Genomic DNA, 14,642 nt, shown 5'->3' with positions numbered 1-14,642 from the left:
GAGTCCAGCTGGAGGACTCTGAAAGTTGTGTGAGAAAAGGTTAACTGATTTCTCAGTTCAGCAACTATACAACATGAAGTCAGCATGGTAGTTTTTCTTGATAATTGTATGTTGCTGCCTGCTGCTCTACATTTTGACAGCCATTTCCATAGTTGCTTTCATGAACAGCAGAAATATTCTCTCTTTTTCTCGCTCTCTCTGTGCTAACAGCACAATCAGGCCTGCTGGAACAAGAAGCCTGGAGAGGGTTCTCCAAAAACAACAACACTTCAAGGTACCAGTCTCTTGTCAGTAATATTAGAGGGGGAGAACACAGGAAAAAAGAAGTACAGTATTTTACTGTCAGTGCCCTGCCAACACCCTGTTAACCAGTATTTAAGGGTCCTGTGGATTCTTTACAGATATTCTTGCTTGTTTTAATGACATAATTGATAAGGTGTTTTTCCCAATACTGAAATTTCACTATATTTGTCTAAAATTTGTGTGTGTTTAGGGATTATGAAAGCAGTTTATTATGGAAATGTGCAAAGTCATTTGTTTTGTTAATGCTAAGGTATGTTCCATGCTACACCTCCTAAAAATTTAAATGTTTTTTATATTTAATTGTGACCAGAATACAGGCAAATTAATTACTTAAGAGAGTACTTAAGTTGTTGTTGCTTGTAAACAATTTCAGGAAGTTCTGCATCAGATGTAAAAAGAATACATTTGAACCATAAGGTTTACATTGATCATGCACTTAATATTATGTCAGTGCATTAGACAATATCACAGTCTTATCAAGAATTAAAAATAAGTGTGTACAGTCACTGAAATACATTATATGTATTTAACAAAAAACAAGAATTCTGAATTACTAGGCACTGATATTTAGCAGTTACAGTACATGATATAAATTCATCCTTAATTCTTGGCTAACTCAGTTATGAGGAGAGAGCACGATACCTGCAAACAATTGTTCAGCATCATCTAGAGCCTACAACATTTGAAGATTTTGCTGCTCAGGTTTTCTGTCCAGCACCTTACCACCATTTGCCCTCAGAGACGGGTAAGAAGTAACAAACAGTTCTTATAAAATCATACTTGAAATGCAGTATCCTTACTTATAAAGACTAAAAATTCAGACCTTTGCACATCATGAAGAGTCTTCATTAATTGGAATGAACATACATGCTTGAGAATGTGGGCAAAGTTGACTTTAAATCTTTATTCTGTTTTCTGGCGTCATGAGACAATGCCTGGCATTGAGATCTGGCAGGATGCATTAATATAGCAACCAGACCCTGTATTTTTACAGCAAATTTTATCACGATCCCCTGTATAAAGTCTGCTTGGAAACGTTGGTACTGTCATCTAGGCTGGTTAAGGTAGAAACATTTTTAAGTGCATTTTCCTCTTAAGAAAGTCTCAAAGCTCAGTACATATTTAGAATGTAAATGTAAATGAAAATCTGAGCCTCTCGATCTTAACTTTGTTCCCAGGTTATTAGTCACAAAGTTGGTTTTAAGGTAATTCTTACTTTCCAATACAATACTTGTTTTATAAGAGGATACTGCATTTTTTTGTTACTAATAAGAAAATCGGTAAAAGAAATGAGTAACTCAAGGCCTTCCTGTTCTGACATTTCTTGAACTCCTTATGATTATTTCATTATTTTATTTCCCCTCTTTTTAGATCATTAAATATCAGTTCTGTTTATCTGAAGGTAAGACAAAGTGTCCAAAAAAACCCTTTGTTCCTCTTACTTTTACTAGAGCACTAAGCTTGTAACCAAATTGTATGCGAACTTTCCTTGTTGCCCTTGTTCACACTAAAAAGAATTTCACACTGATTGAGAAATGACCACTACATCTTCTAAAAGTTTTAGTCTTTTACTAACCTCAGGTCTGCATGAAGCACTAACACTGGTTCTGGGATTAAGGTAACTAATGATAGAGACAGTTGTTGAATGAGTAACACTTTATTGTGTTGACCTTTGTTTCTCAGCATGAACAAGTAGTACTGGATGGCAGTGGTGTGTTTTGTACCCTGTACTGTCTTTCATTGATGTTGTAAGACATTCTGCAGTGATAACCTAGGAGAGATGGAGAAGAAGAATGTGTAACACTTGAAATCCCCTGTTCAGAAAAACCTTATTTAATGATAATCAAAGTGCTTCCATGAAAAAACTGTAAATCTAAGTGAAATAAATTTTGTAAGAATAGTTTGGCAAGTTGTTATCTGAAATTTTTTTTTCTCAATTTCAAAATATATACAGAAATCAATTCTGAATGATACAGGAATTATGGTAGGACTACAGAAAGAATGACTGAGAGATGTTAAAATATTGAGGCTCCTTTAATATACAAACAATAATTAGAAATGGGGTGCAGTTTCAAAGTATAATAAGTGGTATAATTGTGCTAGTGGAAATAGTTGAGACCAAAGATAAATAAAATTAAAAGTAAATAATTCAATTAAAGCAGTATATAAATTAGTAACATAAAGTATGAAAACATTTGAATAGGAAAAATCTGTAGCTAGAAATATTAAAAACAAACATTAAAAACAATAACCATGGATATCAGTCCTTGCTGCATTTCCTGTCAAGGTACCTAGTGAATATTCAGCACCAGACACTTTTCTATGGCTAGTATATATTCTATATTCTAGTGCACTTGTTGAAGTTCTGCCTATTCTTTTTCAGAAGTCTTATTCCAAACCAAGTTGTTCTGCCTTCTTCCTCTAATTCATTCTTTCAAGGTGAAGCAAAGCTGCTTTTCTGTGCTAGTTTGGTGCATCAGAGAACACTTCTCTACAGTGGCAATTCCTATATTCTTTTAAAATTGGTATTCTCTAGAATGATCTGAAATGAGGTTATGATTTTTTAGAAACTTGATTTTAACTTAACCTTTCTATCAAAGTTAATAATTTTCTGTAGGAATCTCATCAATAGGAGCTTGTGATGTGTTTCACATCTGCACACATGCATGTGTGTGTGTCTGCATACCGCGAAATACGATGTCCTGTCCTGGGAGCCACATTCTTCTGGACCTTGCATTGTGCAGTGGAAGTGACCGAGACATCAGTGTCAGGAGCAGCCAGCAGCTTCCTAGGACAGACATACAGCACAGTGTGACCCAGCATCAGAGTCGATCAACCTGGCCCCACATCTGCCTGACCCTGAGCTTGCATTTCAGCCAAGGGAAGCTGGGGATGCTCTGGCAGTCCTGCTTGCAGCCCGATCCCTGTTCCATCTAGGGCTCTGGACATCATACTCGGCTCCAGGACAGAGTGCCTGGAGCAACACCGAACCATCTTCCTCCAAGCTGACTCTAGAGGGCAAAATTCTAAAGCCTGAGGCGGGTATGAAATAACCCTGCTGTCACCTGCCAGAAAGGTTACCCTAGGGCTTGGGGTTAGCCTGGAAACCACTGGTTTCCAGTTCTAGCAGAGGCAGACCTGTGAGCTACGTTGCTGCAGATGACCCAAATTTCTGATGGACTGTGATCCCAAGGAAGAGTTCACCAGCAGTGCTATTGAAAAAATAAGGTACCCCTAAATTTCCAGGGCCCTAGTAACAGGTGAATTTCTTATAAGAGGTACAGAGCACTGAACTGTTCCAGGATTACACACAGGAGTGGTGCTGGAGTCCTGCCTGGGAATCCACAGGTATTCATCGCCCTCAAGATGACTCAGACAAAACCTTGCAGGCTCCCAGCCAGATGTGTCCATGTCATCTAAAAATTTCTAACCAGTTTCTAAGAATACGTTACATTTTCTAAATACAAAATATTTCATTTATGTGTAGAGCTTCTTTTAATAAAAAAATAATTGACCAGAAGATATTAAGACAAAAGAAATCCACATTTCAGATATTATATACTTAATTCTTTTCTTGGATCATAATCTCCATGATTACAACTTCTGAATATGTTTAATTTTATAAAATACTCTATACATTTTTTCATCTAAGAAATATCTTAGGAACTATGAGGCTGCTACAGCAGGTGTTACCGTTTTGTTGTTGTTGTTGTTTTGATCCTGTTGGCCTTTTTTTTTCATTTGAGATATGAGAATCAGAGCAAACAGAGAACATGCCGTTTAGTAACAAAGTGTATTTTCTCAAATGGATTTATTTTATCAAAGGCTCAGACATCAGCAAAAGCTCTTTCCTTTTTTATTGTGACTACTCTTCAGTACAATGTTCGTGGCAGCTGCTGTTTTATCTAGAAGCTTAGTTTACCCTGTCAAAATATCTGACTAGTCCACCTTCCCATGTGTAGGAACCTGACTAGTGTAGTGAATGTGTACATTTAAAGAAATTGAGATTTACCTGTACTTAATCACAGAATGCAATTCAGTTGCTTCTGTGGTTTTTTACCTTGTGCTGTTTCTGTTAAATTGAGTAACTGCAAATACTCTGCTAAATAGAGTAACTCGTCCTATGCAGATATTGAGTGAACCAGATCTCTGTGACACCACAATAGGTTGAGGGAACTGTCAATGATAAGCTCAATTATATTGAAGGACATATTGACCTCATGATGCTAAGATTCTGATCTTTAAAATGTACTCATGTCTTGGGTTAGTTTTTTCTCTTCTTTTGTTCCCTTTGTTCCTACTATGACTAGTACCTTATTACAGTAAATTTCTAAAGAAGAGGCCCCTCTACATTCATCATAGTATATTCCTTGTGACAAAAGCATCAGGCTTTTTGATCCCAACAATCACTCCTGTATTTTCAAGCCTGCATTCAGAACAGTTCTGCTGCCCCACTCTCAAAGTAAGTGGGGTTGCCACTATCCAGTCAGGGAAGCAGGGGAATGTGGAGGTAATGATCCTTCAGCCTTGCACAATTAAAAATCTTGTTCAACAGATTGTATTTTTTTCTGCTGCTTCATTGGTGAGAAACATTGAAACTAATAATCTTTTTGGCCCTGTACCACCCCTTCACACGTCAGAATGATGATGCTTCTGTCACTGTAGAAAGATCTGAGTCACACTTGGTGGTGGTGATTTGTTATTGGAAGTGAAGCTGAAATACAGAAGTGAGGGCTTTGTGTCTGGCAGGGCTGGAAGAATTTCTCATTATCCTTTCTCCAGTCCAAACTTAGGACTCTTTTTTTTTTTTTTTTTTTCAAAATCAGAGCAAAACCTCAAAACTTAGTGACATTTTCCAAAGAATTTATATTGGAATGGCTGAAGTTGAAACCTTACACATTTCTGAACTACTGTCCTAAAGTCAAACACTTGGGTGAAGGTACACTCAGCACTTTGAGATGGTAAATTCAGTGTGGACTGCTAGAAACCCAAACAGCTCAACTTCCGACGTTTAATGAAATGGGTCTATTGAAAAAAAATAGTATGTTTGTTCAATTAAAAAGCATTCCATGCATACACACAAGGGGACAAAATTAAATTCTAATCCTGACTTTTCCTAGTTTTTTAATTTTTGACTTTATTTTCTTGTGACATTTGCCTTGTGTAATTACTTCCATTTTTGGTTTAAACTATAGGGCAAAACAGAATTTCTGTAACACTGATCAATCGCCCCAGGATACATAAGCAAACTGCAACCTCTAGAACCACCACCTCCTGCAGACTGATAGGACAGTAGTTTGTAGGAATGGTAAGCTCTCTTAGCTCTGCCTCAGTCCCTACTAGTGGAAAGACTGGGAATTTTGCCAGTGGGTCTCACTGTTATTTGACAGAGAGAAATAGGCTTTCTTAACATGCATGGTTCCAGCTATGTTCTGAAGAGCATTCTTCACTGGATACTGGCTGCTGTTTTGCCATAAACTTAATCTTTTTTTTGCTCTGTTCTTTCTCATGCCTCTTAGTTCTTTCTCTTATACCCAGTTCTGGTCTCCCAGATCTTTAGACCATCTCTTCCTCACCTTTTTGCCTTGCTTTGCAGCTGCTTTTGTAGTCTTTCTACATCTGCTTCTCTCTTCCTTTCCTCATTTCACAAAACTAGTGAGACACTTAATTGACTTGATTCTAGCAAGACTTCTGAGCTTGACAGACCACTTGGCCAGATTTGGGCTGAAATTTATAAGAGTGATGAAGAGCACAGGCTGTACAAAAATGATTGCCCTCTTCCCTGAAGATGAGGTGGGACATGCTGAAGTATCTCCGAAGACCATCAAAATTTACCAACATGCACAAATTATATTTTCCCCTGTGGTCATTCACAGAGACACCACTCAGGATGGTGTTGATCCAGACAATGAGATGTGATAAAGCTAGAAGAACTGAGTAGTCTTGCCATGCAGCATCCTTTCAGGCTTCTCCTTGGTGAATTTTTCACCTTTGAAGGTCAGAAATGATGCGTGAGGTTAGTCATGGCAGTGCATATGTTATGATACCTCCAGATTTCTCCATCTCACCTTACTTCTAGTTTAGTCTGTGTGTAGTTAGGATTCCATTTTAGATTTAAATAATTAATTTCTGAGTCACATAACCAACATACTATCATTAGAAGATTCTAAATTTTTCAAATGGCGTAAAAATCGCATTTCAACTTTGTTGACCCATCTCCCTGTTCAGAAGCAATTGAAATGGCTTTGCATTATGGCCCCAAAATATCATAGCTAATCAGGCTATGGTATTTGTCACTTAGATCTAAGAGGAGAAAAATATGGATCACTTCCTGTTGTTTTCTGCCTCCAAAGACATCTATTTTGTTTATTTTATAGAACTTCCTGGCTTCCCATCATTTGTCCATAAAGCCTTCATATATAACCCTATTTTTATATTTTGGATAACTAAATATTTTGTTGTGGTTTAAGAATGGTATTTTCCAATTCAGAGTTCCCATTGAAACCACTCCAAACCAAGTGCTGCTTGATCATTCCCCCTCAGTGGGCTGGGAAGGAGTACTGGAGACATTAAAGGCACAGGTGGAGATAACAACAATTTACTGGAAACAGCAATAAGATAAGAAAATTAACAGTGGCAACAACATCAATAGTAATGACAGAAGGTATAAGAAAGAGGCAAACAATTCACATGGGCACAGACACACCCCATCTCTAACAATACTCAACTGTTCCTTCTGCCATGCCACAGGAATCTGGAAGTGAGCCCTTGTGCCATCCCTGGAAAATGACACAAAGTTGCACAGAGTAACCTATGTGTCCTGGTCATGCTGCCTTCTGGCTACTGCAAAAATCAACCCTGTCCAGACCAGAACCAGGACATTTTCCACCCCTTATTCTATACCATCTGCATCATGCCCAGATCCTACACCTTCCAACTATATACATATACATATATACGTAGGCATGAGTATAATTTCCATAGTCAATGACTATCCCTCCAAGGTGGAGTTCCTTTAGTCCATGGCTGTGGGTTCAGTCCATCCCAGATGTCTTCCAGGGCAGGAGGGCTGGTGTGCTGTCAGGTGGTTGCAAGCTGCACCAGGAGCTCACAATTGGAGCACTACATACTCATTGCCCATGGTAGTTCTGGCATACAGTGGCAGTGTCATTCAGCAACGACTTTTATACAATTCAACATTGCAGACTGTTTTAACCCAAAAATCAAATTCCTTGGAGGTACACACTGTTTCTGTGTTGACTGTCCCAAGTTCACCCAGGTCCTTGAGAAAAAACAATGAATGGGTTTGCCTTTACTTGAGGAAGGATTAATCCAAACTGTCTTCCCTAACACATTTCTCATATGCTCCATAGGAGCTTTATATCCTTTTGCAGTACATTGAGGTTTTGACTGGGTGGGGCAAGCAAGGTAGATGCTCTAGTGTTAACTAACCAGGGGGCCCGTGCTAAATGCAGAGCCTGGTGTAGAAGGTCTCAGCACCTATTGCTCTCAATGTGGTTTTTAACAGTCCCCTGTGCCATTCCATTTTCCCAGAGACTGGTGCAGGATAGGGAATGTGATGTGCCCACTCAGTATGATTCTGGCCTAGGTGTCTATGAGAATATTTTTGAAATTAGTCCCATTGTTCAACTCTGTTCTTTTGGCGATGGTGTGTCACCACATGAGCTGCTTTTCAGGGATGGTATTCTGGGCAGTGATGTGAGGCACAGAGTGCATCTCCAGCCATCCAGTGGTTGTCTCCACCATTGTCAGCACATGGCACTTGCCTAGGCAGATTTGTGGGAGTGTGATGTAATCGATCTGCCAGGCCTTCTCACATTTATATTTCAGCCCTCCTCCCCCACACCAAAGAGACTTTACCCATTTGGCCTGCCCAATTGCAGTGCATGTTTCATGCTTATGGTTAACCTGGGATATAGTGTCTCCTGCTCAGTCACGAGCCCATCTGGATGTTGCATCTCTTCCCTGATGGCCTGAACTGTTATGAGCCCACTGAGTCAGAAATAATTCCAGATCGACCTGAGACACTTCAGTCTTGGCAGCCCAATCCACCTGTCCATTGTTGCAATGTTCTTCAGCAGCACAACTCCGACCCCCTCATGTAATCAGCTACCAGAAAATGAAAAAGATACACTCTCTTCACTCATGGTTCTTAGCATTTTGTAGGGATACATTAAAAATGGAATGATGATGTACGGAATCCTACATGGCGAGTTCCAGAAGCTGTTGAGGGACAAGGTGGATCAAGTCAGGGTGCAGAGCTGAAAGCCATCCAGCTGGCCTCAAGTGTCACTGAACGAGAGGAAAGGCCAGCAGTTTGCCTCTACACTCATGCATACGGTGGCAAATGCTCTGTGGGGGTGGCAACAATGATGTAAAAAGAGTGATTGGCAGTGCAGAAGGAAACCATCTGGGCCACTGAACTGTGGCAGGACATCATGGCCTGGGTAGAGAAGTTGGCTGTAAAAGTACATCATGTAGATGCACACACATCTTCTGTGTGCATGTACATCCTCTCTGGAGCTGCCACAGCATTCTCCTTGCAAGGAGATCATCAGGGTTGTGTAGGCGAAATGCTAAACCATTAGAGCAGAGAATTTCCCCAAAAACTGGCTCATTCTCTCCTGCACTCTATGCTACTGATGACCATCCACCCTTCAGGGCAGATCTCTGAATGGCCTCCCTAGAAATCTCTGTCCTCACTCTAAATATGGTGTGGACTGCACTGAGGAGACATGGCAGACTTAGCAACAAGAATATGCTTTCCTTAACATCCAGCAGGAATTCAAAATTCTCAAAAGCTGTTTTAACAGATCTGAAGGAAGAAAACGGGGTGAAAATCTGGGGAAATCGATTTCCCCCCCACAGCCTGGGTGTTATTATTAATGTATTCCCAGAACTAGTGCCTGAGTAAGGATGGGAGAGAAACACTGAATACAATCCCAAATGATCATCATTGCCCTTTATCTTACCATGTCATAAATTGATACCCTATAGTACAGCAACAAAGCAATCCCAGTCCCTCTCTCTGCTCTCAAAAGGAGCACCATTATGAGCACATAGTGGATGTACAGAAACATGTACAGGGTTAGGTACCACACCCACATGAGCAAACCAGGCAAGACCACTGCAACCAGTAGGTCTGCACCTAGTACAACAAACCGTATCAAATTAGATCAAATTCGTTTTCAACTCACTCTGGGCAAATCTGTTGTTATCTCAACCCTTCGTGTCTCACACTGGGCACCAAAGAAGCTGTTGTGTTTTAGGAATGGTATTCTCCAATTCCGTGTTCCCACTAAAACCATGTGCTGCTCCAAACCATGTGCTGCTCCATCACTCCCCTTCTCCTTGGCAGGCTGGAGAGGAGAATTGGAGGCATAAAAGGTAAAGCTCAAGAGATAAGAACAATTTTTACTGGAAACAGCAATGAGATAAGAAAACATACTGTAACAATAACAGTGCTAATGGCAGAGGGTACAAGAAAGAGGTGAACAATTTGATGCAGGAAGTGAACCCCACCCACAATAATACCCAAACACTCCCTCCACCACACTACACTGACTCAGAAGTGAGCCCTTCCCCAAAAAATTACACAGGATGATATAGAATAACCTCCAGGTCTTAGTCATACCCACTCCTTGCTACTGCAAAAATTACCCCATCCTGATCAGAACCAGGACAATTCTAGAGAGAGAGATAAAGATAATAGCATTTTATACGAAAAATTTTAAAATTCCGAAGGGAAAGCAAAACCTGCAAAAATTTTTATATACTATATTTAGTATCCACGTGTGTTTGAGCGTATGTATGTATATATATGCTTATCTAAAATCCAAAGAAATTTTGTTATTAATTAATCTGTTAATTTCTGTCAGATGTTAAATATATTTTAAGTGCTGTTCTTCACTCTTCTGGTGTGGTATGTTCAAATGTGAAAATCACTTTACATGACTTCTGTTCTTCAATACCTCTAAGTTTCTTTAAAAAAATGTGGTTAAATATGAGTTTGTGCTTTTGTCCACAGGAATTAGGAAAAAAAAATAAAGCTACAACTGCAATAATACTTTAATTGAAATAATGTGGCAGACTGAGGTTTTCTTTATCCAACAACCCATTCTGTGAAAATTTCACACTAGGGTTTAACCCTTCAGTGCAGACTGACTAGCTTAAAACTAGCTGCTTTTGCTTCTTTACATGATTTCAGGAGTCTCATGTTAAGACTGGCTATAATTTTAACGTATTCAGTACTGTGAAACAGCTGGAGAGCAGAAGCCATATATCAAGTTGCCATTTGTTTTTCCTTCTCAGTTGTGTGTATGTGTGTGAGTATTTAGCTGTTTTCACCAATGTTAAGCAAGCATTTCAGACAGTGTTTAGGATGTATCTCAGTTGCTATTAATAATGTTGGATCTGGATAATGTTATAGAATTCTTTTCTTTCTCTCTCCCTTCCTTTTTTTTCTTGTAATGCTTAGTTGGTAAGTATGATACCGTATTTCAGAGCTGTTGCTTCATTGCACATAACTAACTCATCACTCTCTTTAACCTGTAGCATGAGCAGCAATTGCATAATGAAATTCGAAATTCCGTTTTCTGTGCTCATCTGTTAATACCCTTCAATCTCTGCGGTTCGTGTCTCATGTCTCACACCTGTTATCTTTTATCTTCTCTCCTCCCCCTTCCTCACTTCTTTCCACTCCTCCTTCCTCATCACTTCTTCATTCTCAACAAAGAAAGAAATGCTGTGATATTTCTTCTCCTTCCAAAACCTCCACTAGAAAGCATTGGCCACATCAAGGTAAAGGGCAAAGGCTTGAAACGGAAGGTCTTTCACGCTAGCTGTGAATGGTATGCTGTGCAAAACAACAACGGTTATTTTCTATTCTCTAATTTCCACCATTTGAAATGCTTTAATTTCTTGTAAAATCAGAACAAGATAGAATTTCAGAAAATGCGAATGCATGTTTCCCTGCCTGCCTTTTTCTATAAGGCACAGTGAGTCAGGCATTATCATGCTTTTCCAGATTGTTTGGCAGTGAAGTACCTAGTTCATGAACAAAATTACTGTCACCAGCTGGGGAACAAATAACAGCCCTTTCTCTCTCCTGTCACTCGGATGGGTTGTGTCGGTTTGAAGATAGAAAGTACCGTGCTGTTGCTCTGGAGCAGGCAGGTGAGGGACCGGGCAAGAGCAGCTGGGTTGCTAAATACCACAGGTTTATGACAATCTTTTAAATTTGCTCCTAGACTTCTTACCTTATGACCTCATTTGATTTTAGAGGAATCTTTCAAAATAAATCATGGCCAGTTTTGAATGATTTTTGCACCCTTTATATGTGAAATGTATAGTGAGGCAGAGAGATCTGCAGTTCTGATTATTGCATTATTATTTTAAAGAATTACCAGTAATAGCATGATGTGGAAGAAATAGCAAGTGATTTCTGGCTTACTGCAGTCTGCAGGGGTTTCCCCATTGACACCTGCAGGACCAGGCTTCTATCTCTAAATTATATGGGTTAGAAGCCTTCAGAGGCAACCGAGGTAGTTGAGCTCAATCACACTGCCAGTCTGTGTAAATGGCTAATGAAAATGCAGTTTAGTTTTATGGATAGGAGTTCACAGTATTAATTTTCTGTAGCACAGGAAGGAGAATGTGATTTTGATTTCATATTTTCTCCTTTTCCTTTTGTACCTCTATGGAAGAAGATTTGGAGACAGGCTGCTTGTAGGAAAGAGCCTTGTCCCTTGCAGTGAGGACTCTGGGGCCACTGGAGCGTAGCTCTGGGCACTGGGCTAATGAATTACATATCATTGTCTCAAATTCATCTTGTTCCTTTTACAAAGAAACATTAACATATAGTGCATCCAGTTAGTACAATCTGTTCAAGCTTCTGCCTTGTGGGCCCTGTAGGAATTTGCCTTTTGAAGCACCAACTGAAGTTGATATGGGAGAAGATGTTTGGCTCTCTCAGTTGGCTCCCAATTCACTCCACCTCTTCAGCAGCATTCCTAGAGCTCCCTTCATGTGCAATGAGCTGTTAACCTTCATGTTCTCATTAAAGACTGGATTCTTCTGGGTTGTGGTTTGACTAATGATTCCCCCATCCCTGCAAGGGAACTGGAGCTGTTTGTTTTCCTGGTTAGCGGGAGAATGTTGCCCACTTCAGTGCTGCCTCAATTGCTCAGAGCGAGGGGGTTCTGCAGTCCCATAGCTCAGTGGTTTCTGGAACCATCCTTTCTGTAGGGGTGCATTTGTGGCAGTTGCTAATTCCATGAGCAATACCATCACCCACAGCTGGTAAAGGGCTAGGAGATGCTGTGGCAGTGACAGCAGCACTGAAATTCCTGTCTGCCCCTTGCTAAGAGATCCCATGCTGCGAGTGCGGAAGGCAGCACTGACCCGTCTGGTTCTTGCTGTCCTCTGCAGGCTTCTGCCCAGAGACTCAGCCGGGAGAAACTCCAGCAGCAGCAACAGCACAGGTGGATGGAACAGACTTAGCCTCTCCAATGTCTCCTCGGACTAGCAAGAGCCGCATGTCCATGAAACTGCGCCGCTCCTCTGGCTCAGCCAACAAGTCCTAAGTGGCAAGATGCCTGCAGCTTTCTAGTGAAGAGCAATTGGCCTCCCTTCCCGCAGTGACTCACCACCTTTTGGGTTTATTTACTGCTCACACCTTTCATTCAAGGATAATGTCTCTCATGTGTGTGCACCCATGCCCTGCATCTTCCTTTTCTGTATGTTTATTTTAAACAGCGACACTGGACTTCATTATTTTAGCTTTGTTTTTTTATTAAACTCCGGTCTGCCTTTTTTTTTTTTTTTTTTCTTTGCAGTGCAGTTTGTACCCTGCACCTTTTACCTACTTGGATGATTATGGATGATTAACTTTGGGTTTTAACTCTGGTTGATCTTGAATCAACATGGAATTGGAGACTGCAGTTGGATTACAGTATATTTATTGCACCCCATTGCAATTTTCCCTGTAACAAAGAAAGAAATATGTACAATTTGAAAATGAATGTACAATTTTAAATTGAAGTTGCATTTGTAAAGTCTTTGTCAGATGTCACAATGTTAATGCACAAGATGTGTACAGATTATTTATGTTGAGAATAAAATAGTTCAATGGCCTTTCAAGTATTACAGAAGCCAAATGAAATAATTTGCTTATAGCACCCTTTCATCATCAAGCAATGTATCATTTCCTAATTCTGCAGATAATCTATGCCAGAAAAAAAAAAAATCACTGTGCTGAAATTCTACTTCTGCTTGGCTTCCAAATATTTTTATAATGTTTGCTTTTCCAAGTGGTGTCAATAGTAAATGGCATTGAGTTTCACGAGTTTTAGCCGTTCTCATTAGGGTGCTCCATCTAGATGTATATTCTTTTTTCTTACATTAAAAACAAACAAACAAACAAACACTTTTCTGATAGAAATTAATTGCCGTGATGATGGGTACTAGGGAAGAAAAGGGAAGATGCTCCGGGAGCCTGGCCTGAAATGCTAATAATTTCAACCTTCTGAGCGCAGATTAGTACACGAGTTCCACCCACCCAGAGGTATTTTCCTACAGAAAACTAAATGCTCACATTTTGAGTCTAGTAAACAACAAAATGCTGTTAACAAAATGTAGCATGGCATCGGTACTAACTGCATGTGTAAATATATCATATGGGCAACAATAAAAGAAGAAATTATGTATTGTCATTCATGTAGTATCTACAAATTTGTAATGGTTGAAGAGAAGACATGCTATTTAATAATCCAATAAAATTATTCTTACCACCTTTTGTATATTAGTCATTCACCTCACTAATTAGATTTTTAGTTGAATTTATAGAAGGATTGTGTATTACATGCACATGGAGCAGTTAAATGCAATACACAGCTTTAGTTTTCCTTTGTATTAAAAAGTACACACAAGTTCTCAAGAATGCCCAACTGAAAACTTCCCCAGATCTAGTAAATTCATTGGATGTAGCTCTGCAGGTAATACAAGGCATAGGCTGGTCCCTCTGGCAGGCTGTTTGTTCAAGTGCTAATTGTAGGAGCAGTTAATAATCATCACATTTGCGTGGTCTGGAGTCCTTCATCTTTGACTACACAAGGAGAGAAAGAGGAACCATGATTAAAAATAAAAAAAAAAAATAGTGACTTTCTCCAGGGGCAAACTCATTTAATTGCATAAACAGGCATTTTTTACCTAAGTCTCTGTTGCCAACAAACGACAGAAAAATGTACAACTTAAAATAACATGCTTTATTTTTGGCATATTGGTGAGTTGCAAGTTGAGCCTCCTTTGTCAGAAAGCAA

The 14,642-nt window shown here is 39.6% G+C and overlaps 1 protein-coding gene across 17 annotated transcripts in view; it reads left to right on the top strand.

Annotated features, from left to right (window-relative positions):
• RALGAPA1 (Ral GTPase activating protein catalytic subunit alpha 1) overlaps nucleotides 1–14,119 on the top strand; it is a 132,101-nt gene extending 117,982 nt beyond the window's left edge. For 5 of the 17 annotated variants that reach the window (XM_015630322.3, XM_015630337.2, XM_015630326.2 and 2 more), the window contains 3 exons: nucleotides 924–1,048; nucleotides 11,060–11,174; nucleotides 12,754–14,119. In XM_015630322.3, coding sequence (XP_015485808.1) covers nucleotides 924–1,048; nucleotides 11,060–11,174; nucleotides 12,754–12,850 — 337 coding nt within the window. In that variant the 3' untranslated portion in view covers nucleotides 12,851–14,119. Of the gene's footprint in view, nucleotides 1–923; nucleotides 1,049–1,497; nucleotides 1,501–1,674; nucleotides 2,204–10,801; nucleotides 10,805–11,059; nucleotides 11,175–12,753 lie in introns of those variants that run through there. The other 12 variants (XM_015630338.2, XM_015630336.2, XM_015630324.2 and 9 more) reach the window with 8 other exon arrangements.
• The last annotated feature ends 523 nt before the right edge of the window (nucleotides 14,120–14,642 follow it).

The sequence above is a fragment of the Parus major genome, chromosome 5 (genome assembly GCF_001522545.3).
Source record: "Parus major isolate Abel chromosome 5, Parus_major1.1, whole genome shotgun sequence".
NCBI classification, from domain to species: Eukaryota; Metazoa; Chordata; class Aves; order Passeriformes; family Paridae; genus Parus; species Parus major.
This window is presented reverse-complemented; position numbering and strand designations above follow the sequence as displayed.